This window comes from Chamaea fasciata, unplaced genomic scaffold (assembly GCF_029207755.1).
Source record: "Chamaea fasciata isolate MVZ Bird 193981 ecotype frontalis unplaced genomic scaffold, bChaFas1.0.hap1 SCAF_5, whole genome shotgun sequence".
Lineage (NCBI taxonomy): Eukaryota > Metazoa > Chordata > Aves > Passeriformes > Sylviidae > Chamaea > Chamaea fasciata.
The window spans coordinates 30,605,097-30,630,716 of record NW_027094090.1 but is presented as its reverse complement, the minus strand read 5'-3'; the positions used below and the strand labels follow the sequence as shown (position 1 = coordinate 30,630,716).

Sequence of the window (25,620 nt, the reverse complement as noted above, 5' to 3'; positions counted from 1 at the left end):
AACTGCAAAATGAAACACGAAGAGCTGCGCTGTTAATGGAATAATTCTGTTCTAACAGCAACATATCTAACTACTTAGAGGATTTTAAAGGAAGTAATAACTGCAGGTATTTTGGTAAATGTAAACTGGATTCTACTTGTTATACTCCAAGTGAGTACTTAAACATTCAAGGAAAAACCAATTTAAAACATCATATACCAAGGGGAAATAAAATTATCGAACATATTTATGGTTCCACAACAAAATATTCCTACACTTTTAAGGAGGAAAACAGTATTTACAACTTCTTGTAATTTATTTTGGACTCACAAACTATTCAATGCATGTTACATATTGGTACTATAAATTGTAGATTATTTAGGCTTAGACTTAATTACTCTAGTTATGTACATATCTTTCCAAGCTCAGGAAACATTGCCAACAGAGAGCTCCATGTCTCTCTCAGATCTATTACTACTCATATATTCAGACAAAATTTCCTCTGAATAACTGCACTGCAAAATTGCTAGTTCAGCACATTGAAATGAATACTACTATATTTCTTTCTTTAATAGTGAATCATTATTGCCAGTAAATAACTTAATGTGGACAGATTTTGATTTACCCTACACGGCTACCTAAACACATTTCCACTCAGCTGCTTACAGCATTTTCAATGAGGTCAGTTATAATGCTGTGTCATACTTTCATTTCCTAAGCAAGGGTGTTACACTGCTCGCCTGATATGCAGGCGAGAAAGTCTACCAGTTCTCAGTAGAAACAGGGCTGTCAATCATTTGGAGAAATTGTGACTCAGCAGCTGCCTAGTCTGTAAAAGTACTCTGCACATAGGAGATAAACAGGAGGGGGATGTCTTTCCAAGCACATAAATTCTCTGGTATGTATACAAACAAAAATGTCCTTACCACCATACAGAATTAATGTAATTTTTTTTTCACTAATTTATTTCAAATCTTCTCTTTGCATAAAAGGAAGAGTGCATAAACGAGGTTATTTAACCATTCCTAATTTTCACCAGGAATTGATCCATTAAGATTTCTTTGGCTAAATTACAGATGTCCATTTTATTCACCAAAATCTGCACATACTAAGGTAGAAGAGTGATTTTTCTTCCCACAAGAAATGGGTTTTTAAATTTGAATTATAATTATTCCCAATTAAAAACCATCTTTCAAAAATAATTTAAAAATGGCTAAAAATTTCCTACACATGGATACCAACCAACTTACAATACTCAGACCTACAGCAAACCCTCAGTCTAAAAACGTGAGGGAGAAGTCCTTCCTCAGAACACGCAGAAGAACTCACATCAACATGAATACAGAACAACGGCAAAAAAGAGTCAAGGTAAAAGCTGCTTGCTGCCATTTTATGAAAGATTCTACATCTAAATTTTGTTCTCTAACAAAGGAGAAAGCACCTATAACATCTTGAGCAATCTTCCTTTTCTCCATGTGAGGAACCCAGGGGAACAGAAGATTAATTAAAGTTTCTCTCAGATTGACTAGGACTCTTTGACTTCAAGGAAAACAATCATGCAATGTAGAATAAAGTTGTATAAAACCTTTATTATCCTTACTGTGCAAAACAGGGGGAATCTCAAATGAACTGATCGGGAAGCAGTCTGGGGAAAAAAGTTAACAAATGGAAGAAGTTTTTTCAAATGCCTAAGTAAGCTCTGTCACTGCTTATGATAAATATGAAACATGGTGTCTTGGTTTGGGAAGACAGGTATCTGCCAGGTAATAAAAAAAAAAAACAACTGCAGTTTCCTTTGGGATGGAGAGTGTAAACCAACCCCCGCCCCTCCACCCCCTTTTTTTCTTTTTCAATTATAAATTACAATCAGAGGCTCTTAGGGAAAGATTTGGGAAATAGGAATAGCAGTTCTTTACTAGTATGTATTACAAAGCAAACAAACACAAAAAAACCCCACCAAACAACTACAGCATTAATAACAAACGAAAACAGTACCAAGAACCTTGAGGGCTTTGTTTCACAAAACCCAGGGCAGTTTGGTTTTGGTGCCCCTACAGGATCCTCAGAGCACCAAGCTGGAACAGTGGAAAAGTCCCGGGCTGGTAGCTGGGATGGCAGGGTGTCCCGGCAGGCAGGGGCAGGATGTCCTGGCAGCGCAGGGGGTGCAGGGTCACACTGTAGCAAGAGGAGCAGCCAAAGAAGCTGAAGGCGAGGCAGGGCCGGCCCAGCTCCCGAGGGTGGCAGAGAAAACTCAGGATTCAGGCCGAACCGGTGATAGTAGATTTCCCAGGACTGGATCCCTTTGGCCACAGTGAAACTCCTCCAGCCAGCAACAGCCGTTCTCTCTCTCTCTCTCTCCGAACGCCAGAAAAAGAAGAGCCCGCAGCTGCTTCAAGCTCTGTCTTTTACCTGCATTATCTCCCCCTTCCACCTTTGTCCACCTCTTTGTTTCGGTTAAGTACTCTCAAGTATCCAACACTTGGTCTCCTTGGTAACTTATGGGGAAAAAATTCTTTAGAGAAAGAAGGAACAAACCTAACCCCCAACACATGGGTTCAAAAGTGATTCAACGATTTCATGTAGATGAGTACCAGAAACTATGAAATACAAACACACGGATACAACCTTTGGTTCACTAAATCCCAAATCCTAAACATCAGATTGCTCTGACATTCAGCTGTATGGTCCTATCCTCTTTCCTACCTTTGCCACCAAAAAAATCCTCTATTGGCCACTGTCAGACACAAAGTATCAGTTTTTAAGGACCTATTGGGGGACTGTAAATAATAATTCTTGTGCTTTATGCATTGGGGATAAAATGTGGAATTTTAAGTTCAGTAGGTAATGGTTGTCTACCACAAAGTAGGATCCAGGCCTCAAGACGTTTAGGACAGCAGCAATTTTATCAAAACAAGGTTAACGCATACTAAGTTACACACATGAATTAAAAGAACAGAGATCCAGCTGTAATATGTTTTTATTGCTACCTGTTTTCATGGTATTTTTGACAAGAAATACAAAGTGAGGAGCTGATTTTCTTGGTTCACTGGGGCTTTGTTATCCATCAAAATACAGTGCGTGTTGAACTCCTGCCCTAATTGGCCTTTTTCTTTACCATATCAGCGCACACACAATTATTCTGCCTGGTAAAGCACAGAAACCTCTTCATAACTACACAGTTGTTTCAGTTTTGTTCCCTTCTGCATACACCTCTTGCAGAGCAACCTGTCCAGATAACTTTGTCTAATTTCTCAAACTTACACTATTTTGAAGGGAGACACAAAAATGCAAGTGACTCTCCAAAGACATGAAGCATTATTTGGTTGACAAACAATGCTCTCAAAGTTATAGTGACATAATAAGTGATACTAATGCACAGACGGCTGTAATAATGGCAATAACATCTCTGGGATTCCAAATGCTTATCTTAAATTACACTCTTTGCCACCAGCAAATGGTAAAATAACAAAAATAGTAGCTCTCATTCCCATAAGAATCTATACAAAAATATGTGGAATGGCTTATAGAAAATGACAAGAGTTTATTTTAACTTACAAATACCATTTCCAAAGCTTTTCTAGAATTGTACTATATAAAACCAAAACAAACACCATAACCTTAAAAACTTAAGTAAATTTCACATAGGAAAAAATCAGAGTTTGCTGAGTGGAAAAGATGAATCAAGGTTAACAGAGAAATGCTATTTTTAAAACTCCTAAAAATGCTACAGAGTTAAAAATATCAAGTAAAAATTATTTTTATAGCAGCTGGCAATGTCCATTTAAGGCTGACAATCCCTTGGACATGATTAGTACTACATATTTCATGCAGCTCTCACTGTTTTGAGTTTATGGCAGTATAACAGCATAATCTGAGGGTTTTAAAACTCAGAATCTCTCCCTATTTTTGGTTTAAATCCAAGTTATAATTATAGTAAATGTACCAATTTTTTTGAAAGAATATTGCTGCTCATAATCTTAACATAGTGATTTTGTTGTTTTCATATTGCAAAACTGAAACTAGACTAGAATAAACACAGAGGGAAAAAATGAAGGCTCAAACCAAGTTTAACATGTAACTCCAACGCACCACCCCAAAGCCCAAGAGGCAGGATATGCAATCCTGCATTCCTTATGCACTCGTAATACCTCTTGGCTTTAGTGGAAGTTTTGTTTAAGAAAGCATATAATCAGAACCTGTAATTTCATTAATTGCATGCCACAGGCAGTCCATGTGAGGTAAGAATCATGAACCAAACTGGTTGGAAGGATGGTGGAACTCATGAGCCCCACCTGCATCTTTGTGGACTACTGAGTCTATGCAGCAAAATCACGAATCCTCATTTTCCCACTCACCCATACTTCCAGTTCTTCCTCATGACAGACCACATCTGTAATGCAGACAGTAGTGCAGACGTTTCATTCTGGACACAGCCCTCAGGTCTCTGTATCTGTTGTCCATTACCATCCTTCCCCAGCCTCTTGGCAGTACCGAGGATTTCACCTGATGCAGATCCCTACTCTGTTGGGATTTTATATTATTCATACTAGGCACAGACAAAATGAATGTTATTGAGCTATTAGTACAGAGTGCTTTGATATATTACATATTTCATTAGACATCCTTTGGGCAATTCAGGAAGTAACAACTAAAAACTCTGTGAATGGACTTGATATTTACAGTATTACTGTACACATAACTTTTCCATGCATACCATAAACACAAATGACTCTTCTGGGTGTGTGTTACGGATAGTTTTATGGTATCTCTCAAGACTCATTTTTATATGGAGGAAGAAATAGCTGGGGAAAAAAAAAAACCCTCCCATATTATAACAGCCTTTTATTTGCTAAAACATATAAAATCCCATGGGCACTTGCAAGCTAGTTGTTTTTCTAAATATAAAAACAAATAATCAAAATTTAAAAGAAACTATTCACAGGATGAAGAATGACAGGTGATTTACAGTGAGGTATGAATCTATAGATAGCTGTCCACTGCAAAGCGGCATTTAGAAGCACACAGCAGATAGTTCTTCGGCTACAAAACCCCCATTACCTCCCTGTATAATAAATTGAAAACGGGTTAATTTCTACCTGTGCCACTGAACACAATTCAAGTTTTACACCTAACTAACAACTAACTTACAGTTTCTTTTACAACAGCCTTAAAACAAAACAGGAACAGAATCTCCAGATCAAAAGTAAAAAAGTTGATTCTTAACTACCCTAAATGCTCAAACTTTGTAAGGAAGCTTCCAATATGTAAAAGCACACAAAAGAACAAACTAAAATGCAAACAAATGGAAGGTATAAAAATGAGGGTGACTTAGGGATAAGGAGAATGAAAACAAAGGAAAGCGGGAAAAAAAACCAAAAGAACACTTTAAAAAAGAGAGAAAGAAAAGCATGACAATGAAAACAAATGAATCGTTGAAACTATGGTGGGAGGAACTGATTAATATTAACTTTTATTATTCCGATTACAAAATACATTTCAAAATTGGATGAAACACATTCTATGTATGTTTTGCCAAGGACATTCTTGGCAATTACAAAGTCAGGAAAATTATAATTCAATCAGTGAGGCATTACTTAAAACCACTTGAAAAAAGCAGACCATTTGAACCAGCAAACAGACTGCTTGGGTAAAATTTTAAAGGCTCAATATTCTGGAGCAGCACAGATTGCACTCACATGTTGCAGAGTTGCAATAATGGGGCCATTATAAATACAGCAATATTTCTTCCTGGGTGCATTTTACCAATCTTTCTTCTCATAAACGAGCAACAAAGCCTCATCATCGTTTTCTATATAAAATGAGGACAGTTCTAGAAAAAAAAATCAAGTAGTTGTAAAACTTTGATTTTGCTAAGAAATCTGGTTCGAACTCTTTTAAAAGCAGTACTGTCCACGCCATCCAGATCACATCTATAAAGAAAGATGGTTGCTGTATTTATCAGGCGCATGTGGGACACTTTACCATGCACCGAATCTGTTCGCTTGCCTTGAAATGGATGATACAGTCCTAAAAACGTTACGAATACGTCATTACGTCTGTTGCTTCACTGGCAAAACCCACAACAAACAGGTCACCTTGACCTCTGTTTTGTACACTGTTTCACAGAATTGCTGACATCCGAAGAATGGCTTTGACTAAAAAAGGCACCAGGCATTCACCATTCCCATCGGAAAAAGAGTGTGCCCTGCCTTCTCCGCAGTAGTGCTTATTTACATATCGCTGTGATTGCGCTGTGAAGGCCAGCGATGCAGCTTTTCGATTTAACTCGTCAGGCTGCCGAAGCCTTTGCAAATCGCCCGTTGCGCAGTCAGACTTTGAGAGGACCGAAACCACCGTGAACCGCCACTCCTGGGGCGACTTTACCATCCCTCACTGCCACGGGCACCCCACGGGCACCCCACGTCGCGCTCCGCCGCGTCCGGAGACGGGGTAAAGGCGGGCGCCCCACACCGGCAGGTGAGCAGGGCAGGAGCCGGCTCCAGCCCAGAGCGCCCCGAGCCGAGCTCCGGGGCCATTTCAATCGCCGTTCCCGCGGAAGCAGGTGCGCCGCCGCCGCCCCTCAGCGCCCCGGGGCTGCGCGGGAAGGCGCCGCAGCGCGTCCCGCCCGGTCCCGCCCCGCCGGGCTGCGGGGGGCGCGTGACGTACCGCGCCGGACGGGGGCGGGGGGACGACTGCAGTGATGGAAAATTTTCGGCTCCTGCATCTCCTGCGCTTGCCCTCGTCGGTCCCCGCCCCTTCCCGGCTTCCACTCCCGCCCCCCATCCCGGCCTCGCCGGGGGCGGTCCAGAAGCTTCGGCGACGGCGATGGTCCGGTGCCGCCGCCTCGCGCCGCCCGGCGACTTCCCGCCCGCTTCCCGCCCGCTTCCCGCCCGCTTCCCGCCCGCTTCCCGCCCGCCTGCCCCGGCGACAGTCCCGGGTCAGAGCCAGCGTTCTGTCGCCTCTCTCAGCTCCGGGGGGTCTCGTGTGTCTGTGGGGCCCAGGAGCCGGGGTGATGGTGAGGGATTTGGTGTCCCTGGGCATAAGGGAGCTGCTCTCGTGTCCCGGTGGCCGCCACTGCCCCGGGAGAGCAGAGAGGCAGCCGCCCCTCGCACCCTCTACGGGCTCTCGATGCTGCAGAAGAAGGGAGCGAGGGCAATAACGCAGGGGGGGGTCAAACGACTCGGTGGCAGGGCATCCTCCACACTCGAGGCTGGCAGCACTAGACTGGCGTGGGAGTGCCTGCTGCCGCGAGGACAGGAGCTTGGCAGGCTGCTTTGCAAGCCCCTGTCCCTCTAGAGACAGCAGCCAAGCGGGCCCCCACTACCCCCGTCAAGCCTCCTTCGGAGCTGTGTCCTCGCACCGTGTGTGCGAGGAGCTGCGGCTGACGCAGTAAAGCCCTGCTGCCCACTTCCACGGAGGGCCGAGCAGCAAAGCTCTCCAAATCTTCTGGAGTGGTTACCTTAGGAAAAGGAAGCAGGATGTTCTGTTTCCCCCCCTCTCTTCCCTATGGGGGGCTTATCGTGAATCACATCGCTGGGGGGAGTCTGTCATTCCGGTTCACTTCCCGAAGGAAATGTTCGGGGAGTCTGTCGGCTGCTCTCGGGGTCCGGGATTGCACGTGCGCTGCTGCAGGTGTTAAAAATAGCGAGTGACTGCAGCGAGGAGCTACGATGGGCCGGTGGCATCTCGTCTCCTGCCACTCACCCAGCTACTGGCAGACGCCTGCCTCAGGCGCGGCGGGGAAAGAGGGAGGCAGATCCGGGGTGAGCCGGTAGCCACCGGGTGCTGCAGTCACGCTGCGGATGCTGCACTGGGCCAGTAGAAGCGCCTCTGAAGGCAGGGCGCTCCTGACAAGCGCCGCAGCGTCCTGTCTCGCAGTGCCCCAATGTAAACACTGGAAAGCTGCTCGGCTCATGTGCTAGTGGCCGTGCTCCCGACCCCCGCCGGGGGCACACCGGTGGCCGGCTCCCACCCCTCAGTCACCGAGGCCCCCCCGCCCCCAATGCCCCCCCCAGCCCCTGGCCGGGCGGCGGCAGGGGGTCAGTCGGGCAGGGCGGGGGGCGGCGCGGCAGCGGGCGGGCGCCGCGCCCCTTGCGGTGACGCGCCCACATTCCTGCCTGAAGAGCGGCGGCGCCCCGAGGGGGCCGTCAGACTGGGAGCGACGCCGGAGCCTCACGGACGCGATATTTTCTTTCCTTTTGATACCTCTGACTTTTCTACGTGATTTTTTTTTTCTGCCTTTATTTATCTAGTGGCTTGTTTTCGCTGACATTTCATAGTTAAGGGGGTTTTTTCCCTTGCAAGAAGTAGCGGCGGAGACAGGAGGATCTCGTTATTCCGGGCTTCGGAAGAAACCCTCGCTTTCAAGCTCGTGCGTAGAAGGTACGGCAGGGGCTGGGTGTTACCGGGCCGCCAAGAGGAACGGGGCGACTTTTCCGACGGAGCGAGGCTCGTCCTTCTCTCCTTTGTCAGGCGGCAGCCCCTCGGCTTGTCGCCAAGACACTGCCGGGCTCCGCCGAGATGCGCGTAGGGACGCGCCGCCGCTGCATCCCGGAACGGCGGCAAACCCGCAAAGCGACTGCGGCGCGACGCAGTCCCGCGACCGGTTTGCGGTTTTCCATTGAAAACTCCGGGAAGCGCGGTGTCGTCGGGGGTGGGGAGAGAACGGAGGTAAACACAGGGAGCCGACAGCCGCGGGGCGGGAGGCTCCGGCAGCCGATGTGACAATCGCCCATCGGTGTTGCATCAGTCTGCTCTCCGCTATCGGGGCGGGGAGGCGGGGGGGGGGGGGGGGGGGGGGGAGTGCGGCGTGGCGGTGCCGCTGCCTCGGTGCGGCGGCGGCCGGGCGGTGGCGGTGGCCGAGCTGTGGCGGTGGCCGAGCTGTGGCGGTGGCCGGGCTGTGGCGGTGGCAGCCGCGCGCCCCCGCCCCGGCGCGGGGCTCACCTTTGTCCGCGCGCCCCCCGCCCCGCGCGCCTGGTACTTTTCCACTCGGCGGCGGGCGGGGGCCGCGGGGCCACGTGACGGCCGCGCGCCCGCTGCGGCACTGACGTCGCCTCCCGCCCCCTCCGCAGGCGCGGCGAGTCCCGCCGGCAAGGACAAAAGAGCGGCCGCCGCCGAGCTCCGACCCCCGCCCCGCCAGCATGAGCAGCGCCGAGATGGGCAAGTTCAACATCTCGCCCGACGAGGACAGCAGCAGCTACAGCTCCAACAGCAACGACTTCAGCTACCCCTACCCCACGAAGCCGGCTGCCATGAAGAGGTGAGGGGGCTCCGCCGCCCCGCGGCGGGGGGCACCAGCCGGGGACCCGGCGGTGCCGCGTCTGTCGGCGATCCGTTCGGAAACGCGGGAATCGCTGCGGCCTGAGACGGGCGCAACGCAACGCGCGCTGGCACAGCGGCAGGTGGGGTGGTTCTTTGGGGGTTGTTCCATCGGTTTTTCCTTTTCGCTTTGAAATGGATTGGGAATGCTGATCGGGAAGTGAATATGCGAGTTGCCCGTAAGAGTCGCTAATGGTGCAATGTTGTTTTGCAGCCACTATGCGGATATTGATCCAGAAAACCAAAATTTCTTGCTCGACTCCAACCTCGGAAAGAAGAAATATGAAACTCAGTATGTAAGTACCCAGCAATAATGTTCCAAATAAACAAACAAATAAACAAACAAGCAAAAGCGTACTGCCAAATTTATGTTTGTTTTAATTCTGAGATGTGTAATAGCTTTCTATTAATTATTACCTATCTTCCTTTCCTCAGCATCCGGGTACTACATCCTTTGGAATGTCAGTATTTAATCTGAGCAATGCTATTGTGGGTAGTGGCATCCTTGGTCTTTCTTTTGCCATGGCTAACACTGGAATTGCCCTTTTTGTGTAAGTATCTTTTGATTTGTCATAAAAACTGCATCTTTCTGGTGTGTAATTCATAATGGCAAAATACTTGGTATAATGATATGGCTCCTAGAAAATATCCAGTCAATTTCATAGGTGCAGAATTGCATTTTAGGATTTATAAATTTAAATTTAAAGATTGTGATACAGTCAGATGAACCTGCAAAAGTTAAACAGACTTATTGCAAGTTCTGCAACCCTCAAAAACATTTTACAGTGAATTTTACTTGACTTAGCTCTAGTTTCTCCATGATAGACTTTCCCTGAAAGTTCTATTATCCGAGCCCCAGTCAGGGATGTGGTGTCACTTTCCTCAACTGACATCATTGTGCCTACGGAGTTACAATGTACTTAACCAATAAAAAAGTCCATTTTATTGCTATGCTTTCACTCAATTCAGGGATATGGTTTTAGTTACACCTATAAAAATTTCTGTCTGCCTGCAAGGGAGGGATGTGGAATAACCACTCTATCTTGATTGGCCTGTCTACATTGGCAAAAGCTTTAAGGTGTAGGGCAGAACTACAGTAATGTAATTGGAAGTGACATAAGGATACAGTTATTATGTACAGTGCTTTTAAATGTCCTGGAAAGTACATTTTTCATGTGATGGAGGCTGTTCAGCTCACACAAGATGTAGTATCAGTGACTTGACTGCAAATGAGTATCCATGGTTATGTCTAAAGGAACTTTGTGTTTTTATCCTGGAAATAGATGAATGTGCTGAATGTTCAAGAACATGTGAAGAGCAATGTTTAGTTCAAAATTTCCCTGACTCTGCTGCCAGATTTCCAGAAAGTAGGTCAGATTTACTTCCAGATGTTTCACAGTGTATCGGGTGGTGCTCAAGTTTCCTGAGGAAACTACCAACGTGTGAAGTTCTGACCTAAAGGATTTTAAGTACATGGTGATTTGTTAATCTTTTACTAAGATTTTCACTTGCTTAGATGATGCTAAACTGAATGAATCACTTAGCATGAATCTAGAAGAGATACTTCATCTCTCTATACATCAGTTTCATGCTCTAAAGATGTTCTGCAGCACATGAAAGATAATCAGTGTAATGCACATTAGAATGTCTCTGATGAGAGGTAAAAGGAGTATTTAAGGTTAGCTATTTGAACAGGCTTGAGGATCCTCTTTTCTGGGGAATAAAAAGTTCAAAACTGTCAATTTAACAATTGAGTGCTGAGGCAATTTAGTTGCTTTTTATTTTCACATACTGTATTCAGATCTATTTGCATTGGTGCTGTTTCAAAGACAAACTAGCTTGTTACCTTTCAAAACTTGTGGATGGCACAGTTCTGAAGCAGGAAAGCAGTTAATCACGGATGAAACTGAGGATTTATGCTGACAGTGAGGGCATTACAGGCATCCCTTAATAACTAGGTTACAGTATCAGATCCAGATGCAGTTGATTAAGGCAGTAAGTTCTTCAAAGACTGTGGAGGCACTTTTGTAGGTGCTGTGACTTGTCACTTGTGTCAGCACTAAATAAATGAATAGAATGGTCTGGAAGCCAGAAACAGAGTGAGCTTCAAGATGAGTTTGCTGACTGATCTTGTCTACACTGTAGGGAGCTATTCCAGGTTAGGACTGAGAGGTCCAGGGTCTCTACTGTTTAAAGTAGTGTAACCCTGGTGCATCTCAGCTGTGCTGTTTCTGCCCAATGGCTGAGTCAAACCTACCTGTCAGAAATAGAGAGGTTTATTTGTGTGCACGTGTTAGTGTTGAATTGGCGCAGTAATACAAGTTTCCTACACAGATCTGTGAAGCTTCTCAGATCTTTTTGTTTCCAGTTCTTTGTGCTGCATTTACTAACTTCACCACCATTAAAAACAACACGAAAGGAAATGTACTCCGGGAAATTAAGTTTGCCCTTTTGTAAGCCATTTTTGATATGCTGATTCTCAGGTCTCCTGTTAAGCAAAGTGCTTGTATTGGTATAAGAAAGACAAGGGGGGGAGGGGGGGGTTTAATGCTTTGTAATTTTCCACTGTGTTCTCCAGCAGCCGAGAAGTCCCCCCTAGCGTGCCACTCCAGGAAGTGCATTTGTTGTGGGAGAGATTTGTTGTTGAGAGATCCGAATTTTAGGTGATGCAAATGTGCTTCTGGAAATAATATGCATTGCCTGTAAAAGCTGTGGGGAAGATAAACAAGCCACTAGCGATTCCCATGTAAGCACATCTGAAGAGTTAACTTTTGAGGAAAGAATTTTTTTAAATGACAATAGATGTGTATTTCCATTTGAAAACGCAGCTCTCAATGAGTCTGAATTTTCAGTCAGTTTTTTAAGGCTTTTGCAGTTTCATCCTTACATAAAGAAAAAGGACATAACACAGGTTTAAGCTGAAAAGCTGATTTCTTTTAAGACCAAGAGATAATCTTCACTTCAGCTGGAGTTAGCCTCAACTGTGTTCGATAGGTGCATGACGCGCTGTTGAACAGTGGCAGGAAAAATATTTTTTTAGGAAGGTGCAAACCTTCCCCCCCCCCCACACACATTCCCTTTGATACTTTGTTATTTATTATCATATGTAGCCAAGTTTAATAGCCTGACACTTGGTGATGCTTATGCCACTTTAGACTGAATAGAATCCTTGTTCAAGCCTACATGAGAATTTCTTTGTATGCCTCTGAAATGCAATGTAGTATAAAATCCTTTCTACACATGACATTAATTGGGTTTTTAGAACACTTAACTTAGAATCTACATTTTTTCCCATATCATATTGTAGTATGGATAATGTTTATATTTGATACACCTTTATTTAATAGGGTTACAGTAAGTCATTTATGGATATTACAAATTTGCATGTTTTCCTCTCCCCAGGATACTCCTGCTGTTTGTCTCAATATTTTCTTTGTATTCAGTGCATCTTCTTTTGAAGACTGCTAATGAAGGAGGTATGGCAAATTACTATTTTTCAAGTGTGTAGTATTTGTTTCTTACGGTATATTCTTGAAATACACCCTTCCAATGCAATATTGTATTTTCTTTTAGGCTCTTTATTGTATGAACAGTTGGGAATGAAGGCTTTCGGTATGGCTGGAAAACTTGCTGCTTCTGGATCAATTACAATGCAGAACATTGGAGGTGAGGACAAGATCTTAAAACTTCTGTACTGTCAATAGTAATTGTTCCCTGCTTAATCTTGGAGACTTATTTGTCACACAACATGTGTTCATTAACTGCTTGTGTTCAAGTGAAGTTATGAAACATGTTATGTGATTCTTGCATCGTGTGGCATATTCTATATTTGTAATGATCTATGATGTTATTCACCTACAGCTATGTCAAGCTACCTCTTCATAGTGAAATATGAGTTACCATTGGTCATCAAGACATTTATGAACATCGAAGAGACCACAGGGTAGGTGTTAGAACTCCTCATCAGAGAAACTATTAGGAGAAACAAATACGGAGACTGTATATATTTTTATATGAAGACCACGTTCGGTACACCGTAGGGTAGCTTCTTATTCAGACAGAGATACAGTAAGTTTTCCTTTCCCCTGAGTGCTTCACTTCATTTAGATCCAGCCTGACCTGGGAAAAGGGTAGAGAAATACAGGTATCGCATCATATTGCAGAAAGCTGTTCTGTAAGGAACATCAGGTAAGTGTTAATGTATGTACTAGTCAGTGCATACACTTGATAAGGAAAGATAATTGTGATTATGGTTGGTTTTTTTGTTGTTGTTGTTTTTTTTGTTATTTTCTTACTGTATTCAAAATGGTTTGGTCTCATTAATTTGGTTTTCTAGTATTAATATTGTGGCAAGTGATTAAATGTAAGACTAAGGTGCAGTTATGCAAGGAATATCTTACAGAACAGTTCCCAAAAAGATACAGAGACTAAACATTGACCTAAACCACAGTTTATATGCCCAAGACTAGAGTGGTAGATGCCTTGCCATCTTGTCCTGTAGACACCTTGACTCCAGAGTGGCTTTCCTGCTTGGCTTTAAAAAGAGGATTCATTTTATCTAACCATACTTTGAGTTCACTTACAATGGTCTTAGTACAATCAGTGGAGAAGGGTGATCCTCTGCAGTGATCAGTTTGGCGCACCTGACTTAGACACATTTTGCGCATCTCCAAAGAACAGTTGTTCATATCACTCTGTGTTGAGAGGGTGTGTAAAAACAAGATGCCTGAGTTCAGATGGATAGTGTTAAGTGCTATAAATCTCACTCTTCAGAGTTGTACTTCTGTGCCTTGTCCTGAAGTGTCCCAGTCTTGAGAGGGCTGAGCAGCTCAAGACTCCAACTTACACCTAAGCCTGAGTTCAGAAGGTAGGCATTTTTCTGCCGTGTTCCCCAAGGGGTTCAAGCCATTTGGTGATGTTCATACAGCTTGCTGATAGATATTGTCATAATAACACTGCTAGCCTTTTTTTTTTTTAAATGTAATCGAATACTGCACCTACCCTGTTTACTTAGTAGTGTTCTGTTTACAAATTCTTTGCTGGGAAGGTTAATTTCTCTCCTTTGGCTGGATTCAAGTCCATATTTTTCGATTCTTAAGAGAGCCCCTGGAGTAGCCAGTATTTAGAAGGGAGCTCGGAGGCAAATATTTTTTAACTGTCCCATCTTCAGTAAAGAATTCAAAACTGGTTGCAATTCAAGAGAGAAAGTTAAACTGTGAATCTCACTGGATACAGCGGCTGCTCTGTAAATCTGGCAGAGAAAATTAAGAAATTGAGATCTGATCTTAAACGTTTTCTTGTTGTCCAGCACAAGGTTGCTGTACACTGATTTAAAGTAAATACTTTCTCAGTATTCTGGCAGTCATGAACCCCATTTAACTGACTGTCTCCATGCATTGCTTAGGGGAGTCTGGGTGGCTACCATTGGCATGGATTCCACTCTGGCAGCTTGGGGCCTAGAATGTACGCACTTACCTGTTTAAGTGTCCAAAAATAATGCTTACTGTAAAAGAACTTCTGGAATTCTGAGACAATATTACAAGTACTAGCTGCATTATTAAAATTTGCTTAGCAACTTCTAAAATACTTGGCTATTTTTTAAAACTGCACAATCCCATTCTTTACTCTTCAGGACGGAAAAACTTTGAAGTCCTTGATCTGAAAGTCCTGATGGCCTCTATATGGTATGCACAATAGCAGTGCATGTTCTTGTGATTGTATCAACTGCAAGGAGTTTCTTTGTTGTGATTTCTTTTAAATTTGTCACAAGTCTACTATATTGTAAAAAAAGACAATGAAAGGTGTATGGTGTTAACGTCCTATACATCTGAAGTTTCTAAAATACTCCTTTTTTTACATGTAGTTATCCCAGGTAAAACTGAGGAAAGAGACAACTACATCATTTTTGAACTTACTGTGTAAATCCAGAGCAAGTCTCTTAATTATTCCATATTTCCATTACCATATGAAAAGCTGTAATTCAGTAACTGAGTTTGCATATACAAATTTCAAATTAAATTATGTTTACCTAAGTAGTATACAGTCCATTTTAAAATAAATACTGTTAAATGGTATCATAATAGGATCTAAAGTATTAATACTTGGGAATGAACGTGTAACTTAGTGTTGCTTTAATTGCTTAAAGCATATAGGATGGTCCTGCAGGACTTTGTTTTTATGTGTTTCAAAAAAAGATGTTAATCTTCTAATGCTCAAAAATGTTTTGCAAAAAAATAGCTGCTGCTTCTTACGGAAAAAAATGGCAAAAATGTTCTGAAGGAAAAAGCTTCTGAAGTTCTTACCATGTTTTCCCTACTGAAAGGGACTAAATGTGCCTCCAAGAGACTCCCAGTGCTTGCTGGAGTTTTCTCAGCCAGTGGGCTTGAGTACTGCCTTACCTTCAGCCCTCACCTGTTTTTCTTTAACTCCCACAGGGCACCCAACAGAATTTTATTTCCATTAAAAGTGGAAACCCTGCTGGGGCCCTCCAATATTCTAACACATCTGGAGAGTTGAGAACCAGCACTTCAGAAAATTATTTTTTTTCTGTGATTGATCTCACTTGACTTTTTTCCTAACCAATCATTTAGTTTTCTGTCTTCTGACTTCCAGATGTTATTATTTTTATTAAAGGACACTAAAGGAAAGGCACAATGCAGGTTTGGGGTGAGATAAGAAACTGTTGTAGGGCGTTAGGTCCATATAGGAAATTAAATGCTATCATTTGTGACATCAGGTAGTGCATTTTTTAAGGAGCCATATGTTGTAGAATATAAGAGGGAAGACTAAATTGCAAATGTAATTTTTAAATACTTTATTACTTACAAATATTGCCTTCTTTTCTACAGAGAATGGTATCTCAATGGTGACTATTTAGTGCTGCTGGTGTCTGTCATCCTCATTCTTCCCCTGTCCCTACTGAAAAATCTAGGTAAGTAGTAGAGAGCAGTCAAAATAAAAACTCATTGGAAATACTGTGGGGAAATGTGTTGATGCAATGTTTGAGTCTTGAAAGCTGTGTGAATTAACAGCTGTCTCCAAACCTGTCCTGTTGGGACTAATTAGCATTTAGGTAATTGCTGTCAGTCTCCTTGAAAAAAGGAAAAAGAAAATCAAGACAAGTATTCTGAATTACAGGTGTGTTTGTGGAAAATGAAAGGACAGCAGATAGGATAGCTTTAGAACAAAGCTCAACAGTAACTGTGTTCTTATCCCAAAGTTTGACCTATTTTGGTCAATGGTGAAATAATACAATGTTGTTACCAGCTATCCTGTACCAGCCTTCAAAGAATAGGGCTGCTAACCCTGGGCAGTATCTTTTCATTTTAGATCCTGAGGAGTAACAGAATATTCTTACCAGATGCTTTATCTGAAATGGCTGTAATTCAGTGATATATGTGAATAATTCATTTAACAGGCTGTTTATTCAGAGAATCCTGTAGTAGAACTTTAATACCTGAGAGTCTTAATGTGGATTACTCTCTCAGATTACTATTTTCTAGAAGTTAAAAAACAGTAAAAACAGAAAGAAAAAGGCTAAGTTATCTGATAGTGCATGCTATTAAAATTAATCCTATATAATTCTTAGTACACAATAATCAATTCATATAGTTGTTGCTGTGGGGTTTTTTAGTTTGCTTCTTTTTCTTGTAAGTTAAAAAGTTTAACACTACAGACTCACTGCATATACAGACCCTAATATGTCTTTCAGAACCTTTAGATCTGGGTTGGGATTAGCAGAAAGTCATTGAATAATTAATTTCTTCTGTGTAATGCTAAGGAAATGACAATTGAAAGAGATCACTTGACAGAATGTGTTTTTCCATAATGCTTTGACTTGAATGGTGTTTCTGTTTATTGTATCTTAGATTTTTTTTTCTTTCTTGATCACAGGGTATTTGGGCTATACCAGTGGCTTTTCCTTACTTTGCATGGTCTTCTTTCTGATTGTTGTAAGTATAATCTTGTAAACTTCCAGTCCTTGTAAAACTGTATTTCAAAGTGAAATTAAGCACAGTTTCTAAAAATTTTCATATCTTGCATTAGTCAAAGTAATAAATATGTGGCTTTATTTCTAGGTCATTTGGAAGAGATTTCAGATTCCTTGTCCTATGGACAGCGTCATCATGAACGTGACCTTATTTAATGCAACAGTGGCACCTTTGGTAAATGAAAATATAACAACTGATGATATGTGCAAGGCAAAATATTTCATCTTCAATTCACAGGTAACTGACTGAAAATCAGATGCTCTGTTGAAAATAACTGAGACTAAGTATGTAGCAGATAAATTAGGTCATTCTTCTTTCAAGCAGTTGCCCAGTTTTAAAATTGGGATGTGTTAAGACTTCCTGTTCCAGTAGACATGGGCACTGTTTACCTCATGCAGACTGGGTGTTTCTACATGCCAAATATGCAGAAATTAGAGGAGTTCGAGGTGCCTGTTTGAGTGGCAAAAAACACATTTCTCATTCTTTAGCACAGCATTTCTCAATCTTTCTCAAGGAATTTAGTGAAGCATTTTAAAAAGTAGATTGCAGAAGATGAAAAAAATTGTGGAAGTATGCAAATAGGATGTTTGACTTGTTCCCAGTCACAAATTCTTGACTCATGGATGCTCCCAATTACAGTGGTGAATCTCCACACATGTGTAATATCCAATACTAAGTTCAAGATATAATGGCTTAAGCCTGTGAATTGCTGAACATGATTTTGAATGCAAGTGCATTCAGCTCAGCATGGACTTCAGTGACATTTGAAACTATTGGGTACCTCAGGGTCTGGGTTTATGAAAATATGAACTTGTTTCAACTTTTTCCAAAGTTTCCATTGTAAGGAATAGCTGGTCTTTATCACCAAATAAGGCCAAAACTGAAGAGTCTCCTGATGACTTTGTAAATTAAATTTCTAATATCTGTTGAGATACTTAAGAAACATACTTTTTTTTTGCAGACTGTTTATGCTGTCCCAATCCTAACATTTTCTTTTGTCTGCCATCCTGCAATTCTTCCTATTTATGAAGAACTGAAAGGGTAAGTGTGAGATATATATCTGTAATTTCACTAAACAAACAAATATAGTATGAAACAGTATGTTCTCATTAACAGTGTTTCTTTTTCTTATAGCCGAAGCCGTAAAAGAATGATGAATGTGTCCTATGTATCTTTTTTTGCCATGTTCCTCATGTATTTATTGGCTGCTCTCTTTGGATACTTGACATTTTATGGTAAATATTGTTTCTATGTATTTTTAAAAATTATTAATGTTCTGCAAACTTCCAGTATTGTTTAAAAATAGAACAAGCAAGCATTTACTATGCATTCTAAATATACACTGTTAGTTGAGCTTTTTTTTTTTAGTACTTCTATAACTGCACACCCCAAAGGAGATCAGTAATAGAATTAGGCCCAAGACATAGGATTAAAATTGGATTAAACCAAATTCCGTGCCTCCAAGTCATCCCTGTGTAAAATGGATACATTCTTACAGGAGCTCTTGAAGCTTTCAATTCATATTGATGTAACTGTAAAATTTACATGGGATCTAGAGCAGAAACACATGTTTAAGAAGTATGTCAACTAAATCTAATTAAAATACTGTTTTCTTTATAGGAAACGTTGAGCCAGAGCTGCTTCACACCTACTCTGCTTACCTGGGTGCTGATGTTCTCCTTCTTATTGTGCGTCTTGCTGTGCTTATGGCTGTCACCCTCACTGTACCTGTAGTTATTTTCCCAGTAAGTAATTTTTATTTTTTTTAACACCTGTACTGCTGCAGTCATTTACTGATTTGGCAACTCCTGTTTATTAATTGAACAACTGAAGAGTTTTTGTCTTAACTGCAAAAGGAAACTTATTCTGATAAACTTGACAATTTATAGCTATACTGTTAATTCAATAAATATGTATCATTTACTAAGCAGGAGATACAAATATATTCAATTATATTGTTTTCCTGGTGTGGTTGTATTAGGAAAATGAAACAGATTGCCCCTCTATAAAAATACTTATGCTGCTGTATTATCAGCTTACAAAAGCCAGCATCTTTTTGTACATACATTGTGGACACAATCAGGCCATTTATATGTATGTTGCAGAGCAGCATCCTTAGATGTTACAAAATTTCCTGGAACTTATTTTTGTTCAAGCCAGATAATTTCCCTTGTTTTTTTTCTCTATATTACTTTCATCTTTCATCTTCTATTAAAATCTGAAGCATTCAGGAAAATGAGGCTAAAATACTTTCAGAAGAAAGGTCTAATTCAGGTGACAAATCACTGTCTTCCCAAATGAAGACTAAACTGTCTGTTTTTCCCCCTGCTTCCTTCCAAAGATCCGCAGTTCCATCACCCAGCTGCTGTGGGCAGGGAAGGAGTTCAGCTGGTGGCGTCACTGTTCCATTACTGTGGCTCTCCTGGTGTTTACCAACTTGCTCGTTATCTTTGTCCCTACTATTCGAGATATCTTTGGATTCATTGGTAAGCATTTTTTTGTCAGATCAAGCAGCCTTTCACATTTCAGAAAAAGCAGTTCCAGTCTAATGAGAGTATGTTTACCTGTTTATGAATACTTATCTCCGTGCTTTTTCTCTACAGGTGCTTCTGCAGCTGCCATGCTGATCTTTATACTTCCTTCTGCCTTCTATATCAAATTAGTGAAGAAGGAACCAATGAAGTCAGTGCAAAAGATTGGGGTATGTATAGACAAATATGTAACTACACTTGCTTACTAATTCAAAGCAAAAAAGTTAATTGCCTTCTTCATGATTTATGAATTTTGAAGTCCTGGTGAAGGTAGTCAGTGAATTGGCATTTAATGTTATCTTGCCTAGTTGCAAGGAGTTGCACAGGAACTCAAAACCAAGGAACTGGCCGTCACAAGACTCAGGTCACTTCAGTGACTTCCCTCAGCCCCTGGCCTCCAATTTCAACAGTAGCTGGGTCATTCTTTTGCTGCTAAGAGTCAGATTTTAACAGAATACCCTAAGAACTATATTTAAAAAGCCTTAATATTTTTCAGATATTCTTTTAAGACTTATTTCCATAATTTTCCCCATAAAAGCTCATCTCCACCAATTGTTTGGCTTATCTTGATTGTTCTTGGTGCTCTTACAAATCACAGACATACTGATTCATAATGCAATCAGACATACTGAGACAAAGTCAAGTTAGCACAGTGGCATAGCCTGACTGGTAGCAGCAGCTACATTCACTTCCCATAGCTGAGGGTGAGGTCTGCTACACTGAAAATAAATGTATTTTTTGATTTGAGAAAGTACTCCAAATATGAGAAAGATATTTAGCTCCTTGTCATTGACTTGATCTCTTGTCTCTTTTACTTTGTCCTCCCTGAGCAATGGCATTTGTGCTATACATGGGCCTGAATTTATAGGTATATGCTGTGATTTACCAACAGTGTCATATAGCAGAATCTGAAATGCTTCTTTTATGTTTTCTTTTTCAGGCTTCATTCTTCTTTCTAAGTGGTATACTTGTGATGACTGGGTGTATGACACTGATTATTTTAGACTGGACCCAGAATGTTACATCTGATGGCCATTAACTGCCCTGGTTTAATCTCTGTAATACTCCACTTCAAATGCCAGTGTTCACTCAGATATCTACTGAGAACGAAAATGAGCTATTCAGCTTCCTCTAAAAGGCAGATTCTTTGTTGATGGTTCTTCTGATTGTAGAATATCTGAACTCTGTCTTTAAGAAACTATTCTGCATGATGGAAGTGGATATTAACATCAAACCACGTGAGTGTCTGGCTGAAGGAAGTGACAACTTTATTCCATTCCAGAGAATGGACAGAACTCTCTGTAGACTTTTATGAAGCCATGTTTGGCTTTCGTCATTGTTACTTGGATATTTTGTTATTTTACTTGAATGTGCCTAATGGAACCATTTGATGTGAGAAAGAACTCTTTAATTTACAGCAAAGTGTTTAAATAACCAATGAGAGAGTGAGAGAAAGAGAGAAGCGCTATTATTTTTTGTACCAAAAATTCTTATGGACCTCAAAAGCACTATTTTGACTTTAAGAAACATTTTTCTAAAAAGAATGAAAAAGTAACATAGAAGAGCTCAGAAAAGTATTTAATTAGTGTCCTAAATTAAACTTAGTTTGATTTTCTTGACCTCTTCACTCATGTCATGAGTGACAGGACCCAAGGAAAGGGCATGAAGCTGAGTCAGGGGAGGTTTAGGTTGGATATCAGGCCAAGGTTTTTTACCCAGAGGGTGGTTGGGCACTGGAACAGGCTCCCCAGGAAACTGGTCACAGCACCAAGCCTGACAGAGTTCAAGAAGCGTTTAGACAACACTCTCAGGCACGTGGTGTAGTTCTTGGGGTGCCCTGCACATGGCCAGGAGCTGGATATGGTGATTCTGATGGGTCCTTTCTCACTCAATATACTTTATGATTCTGTAGGGGCATAATTAGAAGAAATTTTATTTTAAAAATGCTTCTAATGACCAAAATATAAAATAAGCCAATTCAGATCAAAATTCTCTGATACTTAATGCTTTCCATGAAGTTCCCTTAGAGAAAATAATCCTGAAAATCGTTTCAGGCTTACGAAAGTAAGTAGAGTTACCAAAAATGGTGTGGAAACACAAATTTTAAAACTTGAAAAAAACCCACCCTTTAGAAAAGGGTACATTTGAGAAAAGCATAACCAATTTTATTTAAATAACCAATTTTATTTAGATTACCTAAAATTTACCAATTTTAGGTAATCTAAAATTGTAAAGATGGCATTGACATTTCCCTTCTTGAGGTACTCAGTAGTGCAATTGAGTAAAACAGGGTTTGGGGTTTTTGCTTTTTGGGTTTGTTTATTTTTTCCTGTTGTAGATAGAAACTGAATGGCACTGAAGCTATGATGCCATTAATACAAAACTCCCTCCTCAAGTTCCCTTTATTAATAAGGTCCATTGTCAGTTGTAACAATGTTTGTTGGGATTTTTTTCTATCCAATCTATCTTGAAACACTCTGTAGGAAAACAAAAAAGTCCTAATGTAGTCTTCTAGTTGTATAATATTCTAAAACTGTACAGTATTTCTCAAATTCCTCATCCATTATTGGATTTTGAATTACTTGACTATTCTGTTTCTGAGTCAAATCCACAAAATAACTGCACCAGTAATTCATGCTTGGTACAAACTCTCTTCACATATGCAACTGGGATTCCCCTTCCGATTTATACTGTATAGTAGTATTAAAGATAACCTCATAGGCTGGATAGTCATCTCATACTTGTTTGCTTCAGAAATAGATAAAGTTTCTAACGAGCCCTAGCTGATGAAACAGGTGCTGTATGGTTGTGATGAGCTATTTTGTTTCTAGTGCATGTTTGCTCTTTCATTCTTGTCCCAGGTTGAAGAGAGGTAGCATTTGTATAACAGCGTACTTGGCTTATAAGAGGTTCTCAAACACAGCAATATTGGGTACAAAAGCCTAGATAGAGATTATTAATGAAATAGTCATGGCAATGTGGTCAACTGTCTTCACCTGACACAATGTTTTAAAAATGCGATTTATGAAGTCCCACTCAGTCATTGTGTCAGAGAGACCAAGTAAAGGCCTGTAATCCATTGATTAAACAGTGCCTGAGACTTTTTTGCTCTTGTAGAATTAATCAGAAATCAATCTAAACAATAGTCACCATTTGGCAGATAATGTCAAGCTCTGCCCAGCCATTTAAAATCTATGGAAAAACAACTGCAGGTATTTTGTATTGATACTTCTGCATGACTGTAAGTACTGGTCACTAAGACTATAGTGTAAAACTGTAATGACAAGTTAGATTCCTTGTGTGTTATTTGTATAATTAATTCGGTGGTACTCAACTGGCAATTAATGATCCTGGAGTCAGCAGTGACTAACACTCCGTAGGTACTTCTCTGCCTCAGGTACTGTACATCCATGGCTAACTATCCCATGTTACCTGATCTCCACAGAAGTGCTGAGCACGTGCCTCCTCAGTACTCTGGCAGCTTTTCTTCCTCCACAAATGTGCAAAGGTGGAAGAGGATTAAAATGTTGTCTACCTTTGAGCAATTTGTAGCACATAAGGGATGAAGTGCTTCCCTTGTGAGCACTTAAAAAGAGGAAAGAAAGTGAGAAATATCCTCCTTTCTCACAACAACCGTAGAAGAGGAAGGAGTTGTGAGAAGTCACTACAAAGTCCTTCTTGGCAACCAGAAGGGAAGAAGATTCTTGTGATGACACCTCATAGTGTATTGTATATGTCACTAATTCTCTGAATGTAGCAATTTCGAGATTATACATTATGTGTTATATAATTTGATGACTGAGTCTCCACCTGCAATAGTTGAGTTCCACTTGGCTGGGTCGATTTCCAACATGTGATTTTTTTTAATGATTATTTTTTTTCCAAACCTGTCTGTTTAAAGTTACCATTACAAACCACCTAAAAGAGCAGCTTCAGTATTAAACCACTTTTCTGTCACCTCAGTTAGACATTACTGTCTTCCATGATATTTCAGTCATAAATGTAACATGTTATTTATAAAACATTAATCCATTAGAACTAAAACTATTTTTCAATATTTATGATAGTCTATGTACATAAATTGTATGTGTGTATATACTGTAAGTATAATGTATATAATGTAGGTTTGGAGTCCAGGATTTATGTATATATTCCTCTCTCATTACTGATTGTTACATCATTTCAAGGAGTTGTCCATGTTATACATCTGTGTAACAGCTGTCAAAGGAAAGAGCCTTTTTCAACAAAGTGTAATGCTTACAGAGATGAAAGAAGTGTGTTACGCCTAAGGTGTGTAAGAAAACACTAAGATTGTATTTATTACAAATGTATATGTTGCAATAAACACAGGAATCACTTGGGTCCATAGAAAGCATTGTTTCAGGTTCATGAATACTTTCTCTCTGCTATTTACCATGGATGTTACGATTTCCTGAATGCAGCAAGTGAACCACCTCTGCGCCCTAACACTCGTTAGGCTGCCGGATTCGGGCATCCCACGGTACATCCGTGTACATATGTAAATACTCGCCTTACTGCTAGAGGCCAACAGCCTAGCTACGGTTGCTGGCTGGACTCGTGGCCAGCAACACAGTTTCAATGAAACATTGTATGTTTGTTTTAACTGAAATAAATAAACAGATAATCCTAAGAATGGGTGTGATGTTTTCCTTGGGGGCAGCATTTGAAGGATTTTCTTTAGAGATGATGCTGGAAGTGTACCTGTAATTTCACGCGTATTTAACTTACTGAACACTTTTCAGGAAAGGGGGGAGGGGCGGGGTGAAAAATGGCATACAACTACAGCCACAGCTTGTGACACTACAACGGTAAAGAGGACGAGTCTGGGCATGAGAGATCAAATTTTACAAGGAACCTGCATTAAGTAATTTCTTTTATGGAAAAGGCATAGCTGGAGACGAGACTCAATGTGTTAGATCTTGTATACGTGTAATAAGTGACTGAGTCTTGCTAAAATCCTCTGCCACTTCCCTTCATTTGAATCTCCAGGAGAAGAATTACTGCTTATGTAAAAAATTACAAAACTGGTATGCCTGGTTTGCTTCCATTTTGGAAACTGGGTACAAACCAAGTGTAGCATATGTGTTCTTGGTTCTCCATAAATCTGTATCATCTCGTATGAGTATCTGTCCCAAATATTCAGAATTGGTTAAGTGCCACTGGACTTGTAACTCAGTGTGTCATGTGTACAGCAAAACACTGTACAAAAGGAATACTTTAGAAGGATAGTTAAATGCTCTGAAATTAGGAAATCCTGAATTATGGTTGCGTTAATTACAAGACTGCAAAGTGTTTTTTCCTGGAATCCTCACTTAGTAGCTATTCATTATTTGTTTAAGATTCTTTCTGTGTGTTCACAGTGTTTATGTGTTTGCTCAAAATCCAAAGCCCATCCTGATGAGGGATGAATACCTTTATTCCTTTTTAGTTCTCATTTTAGTGTCATGTTTGTGAAACACGAATTACTCATTTTCACAGCATTGCAGACCTTTAAGAAGGTGTTAATCAGTATACAGCTCTGGAGCATGGAGAGGAAGCACTGTGGCACAGCCATGTATGAGTCCACATTTTAATGTCCTCTGCTTGCTTATTTTGTATTTCAGCATTTGCTTACATGCATCTGAAGCATAACTTCAAACAATGACTAAACTTAGGATCATTCTTGGAACAAGAACCCTAAGAACCAAGCACCAAGCTAGCTATTTGGAAAGGGTGATCATGCCTGGAAAGGCTCCATTCTGTTAACGTGTCTGCTATCACACAGGAACTTCATAGCAGTG

General features: G+C 41.0%; 1 protein-coding gene across 3 annotated transcripts; it reads left to right on the top strand.

The window, feature by feature from the left end:
• The first annotated feature begins 8,115 nt into the window (after positions 1–8,115).
• SLC38A2 (solute carrier family 38 member 2) lies at positions 8,116–24,473 on the top strand. 3 transcript variants are annotated; one of them, XM_066183141.1, is made up of 16 exons: positions 8,116–8,361; positions 9,051–9,238; positions 9,512–9,593; positions 9,733–9,848; positions 12,700–12,773; positions 12,871–12,963; positions 13,159–13,240; positions 16,146–16,228; positions 17,191–17,249; positions 17,376–17,525; positions 18,250–18,329; positions 18,423–18,523; positions 18,909–19,033; positions 19,630–19,774; positions 19,892–19,989; positions 20,760–24,473. In XM_066183141.1, the coding sequence occupies exons 2-16, from the start codon at positions 9,120–9,122 to the stop codon at positions 20,856–20,858; spliced, it is 1,506 nt and encodes a 501-aa protein (XP_066039238.1). In that variant the 5' UTR covers positions 8,116–8,361; positions 9,051–9,119; the 3' UTR covers positions 20,859–24,473. The 3 variants fall into 3 exon arrangements, with proteins under 3 accessions (XP_066039238.1, XP_066039237.1, XP_066039239.1); XM_066183140.1 differs by having other exon boundaries at positions 19,630–19,989; XM_066183142.1 differs by lacking the exons at positions 8,116–8,361; positions 9,051–9,238; positions 9,512–9,593; positions 9,733–9,848 and adding an exon at positions 10,584–12,043.
• The last annotated feature ends 1,147 nt before the right edge of the window (positions 24,474–25,620 follow it).

Coding starts and splice junctions, on each gene's coding strand:
- SLC38A2 (XM_066183140.1), top strand. CDS start 9,120: ATGAGCAGCGCCGAGATGGGCAAGTTCAACATCTCGCCCGACGAGGAC. Junction 18,524..18,908: donor TGGATACTTGACATTTTATG/GTAAATATTGTT, acceptor TTTTCTTTATAG/GAAACGTTGAGCCAGAGCTG. Junction 19,034..19,629: donor TACCTGTAGTTATTTTCCCA/GTAAGTAATTTT, acceptor TTCCTTCCAAAG/ATCCGCAGTTCCATCACCCA.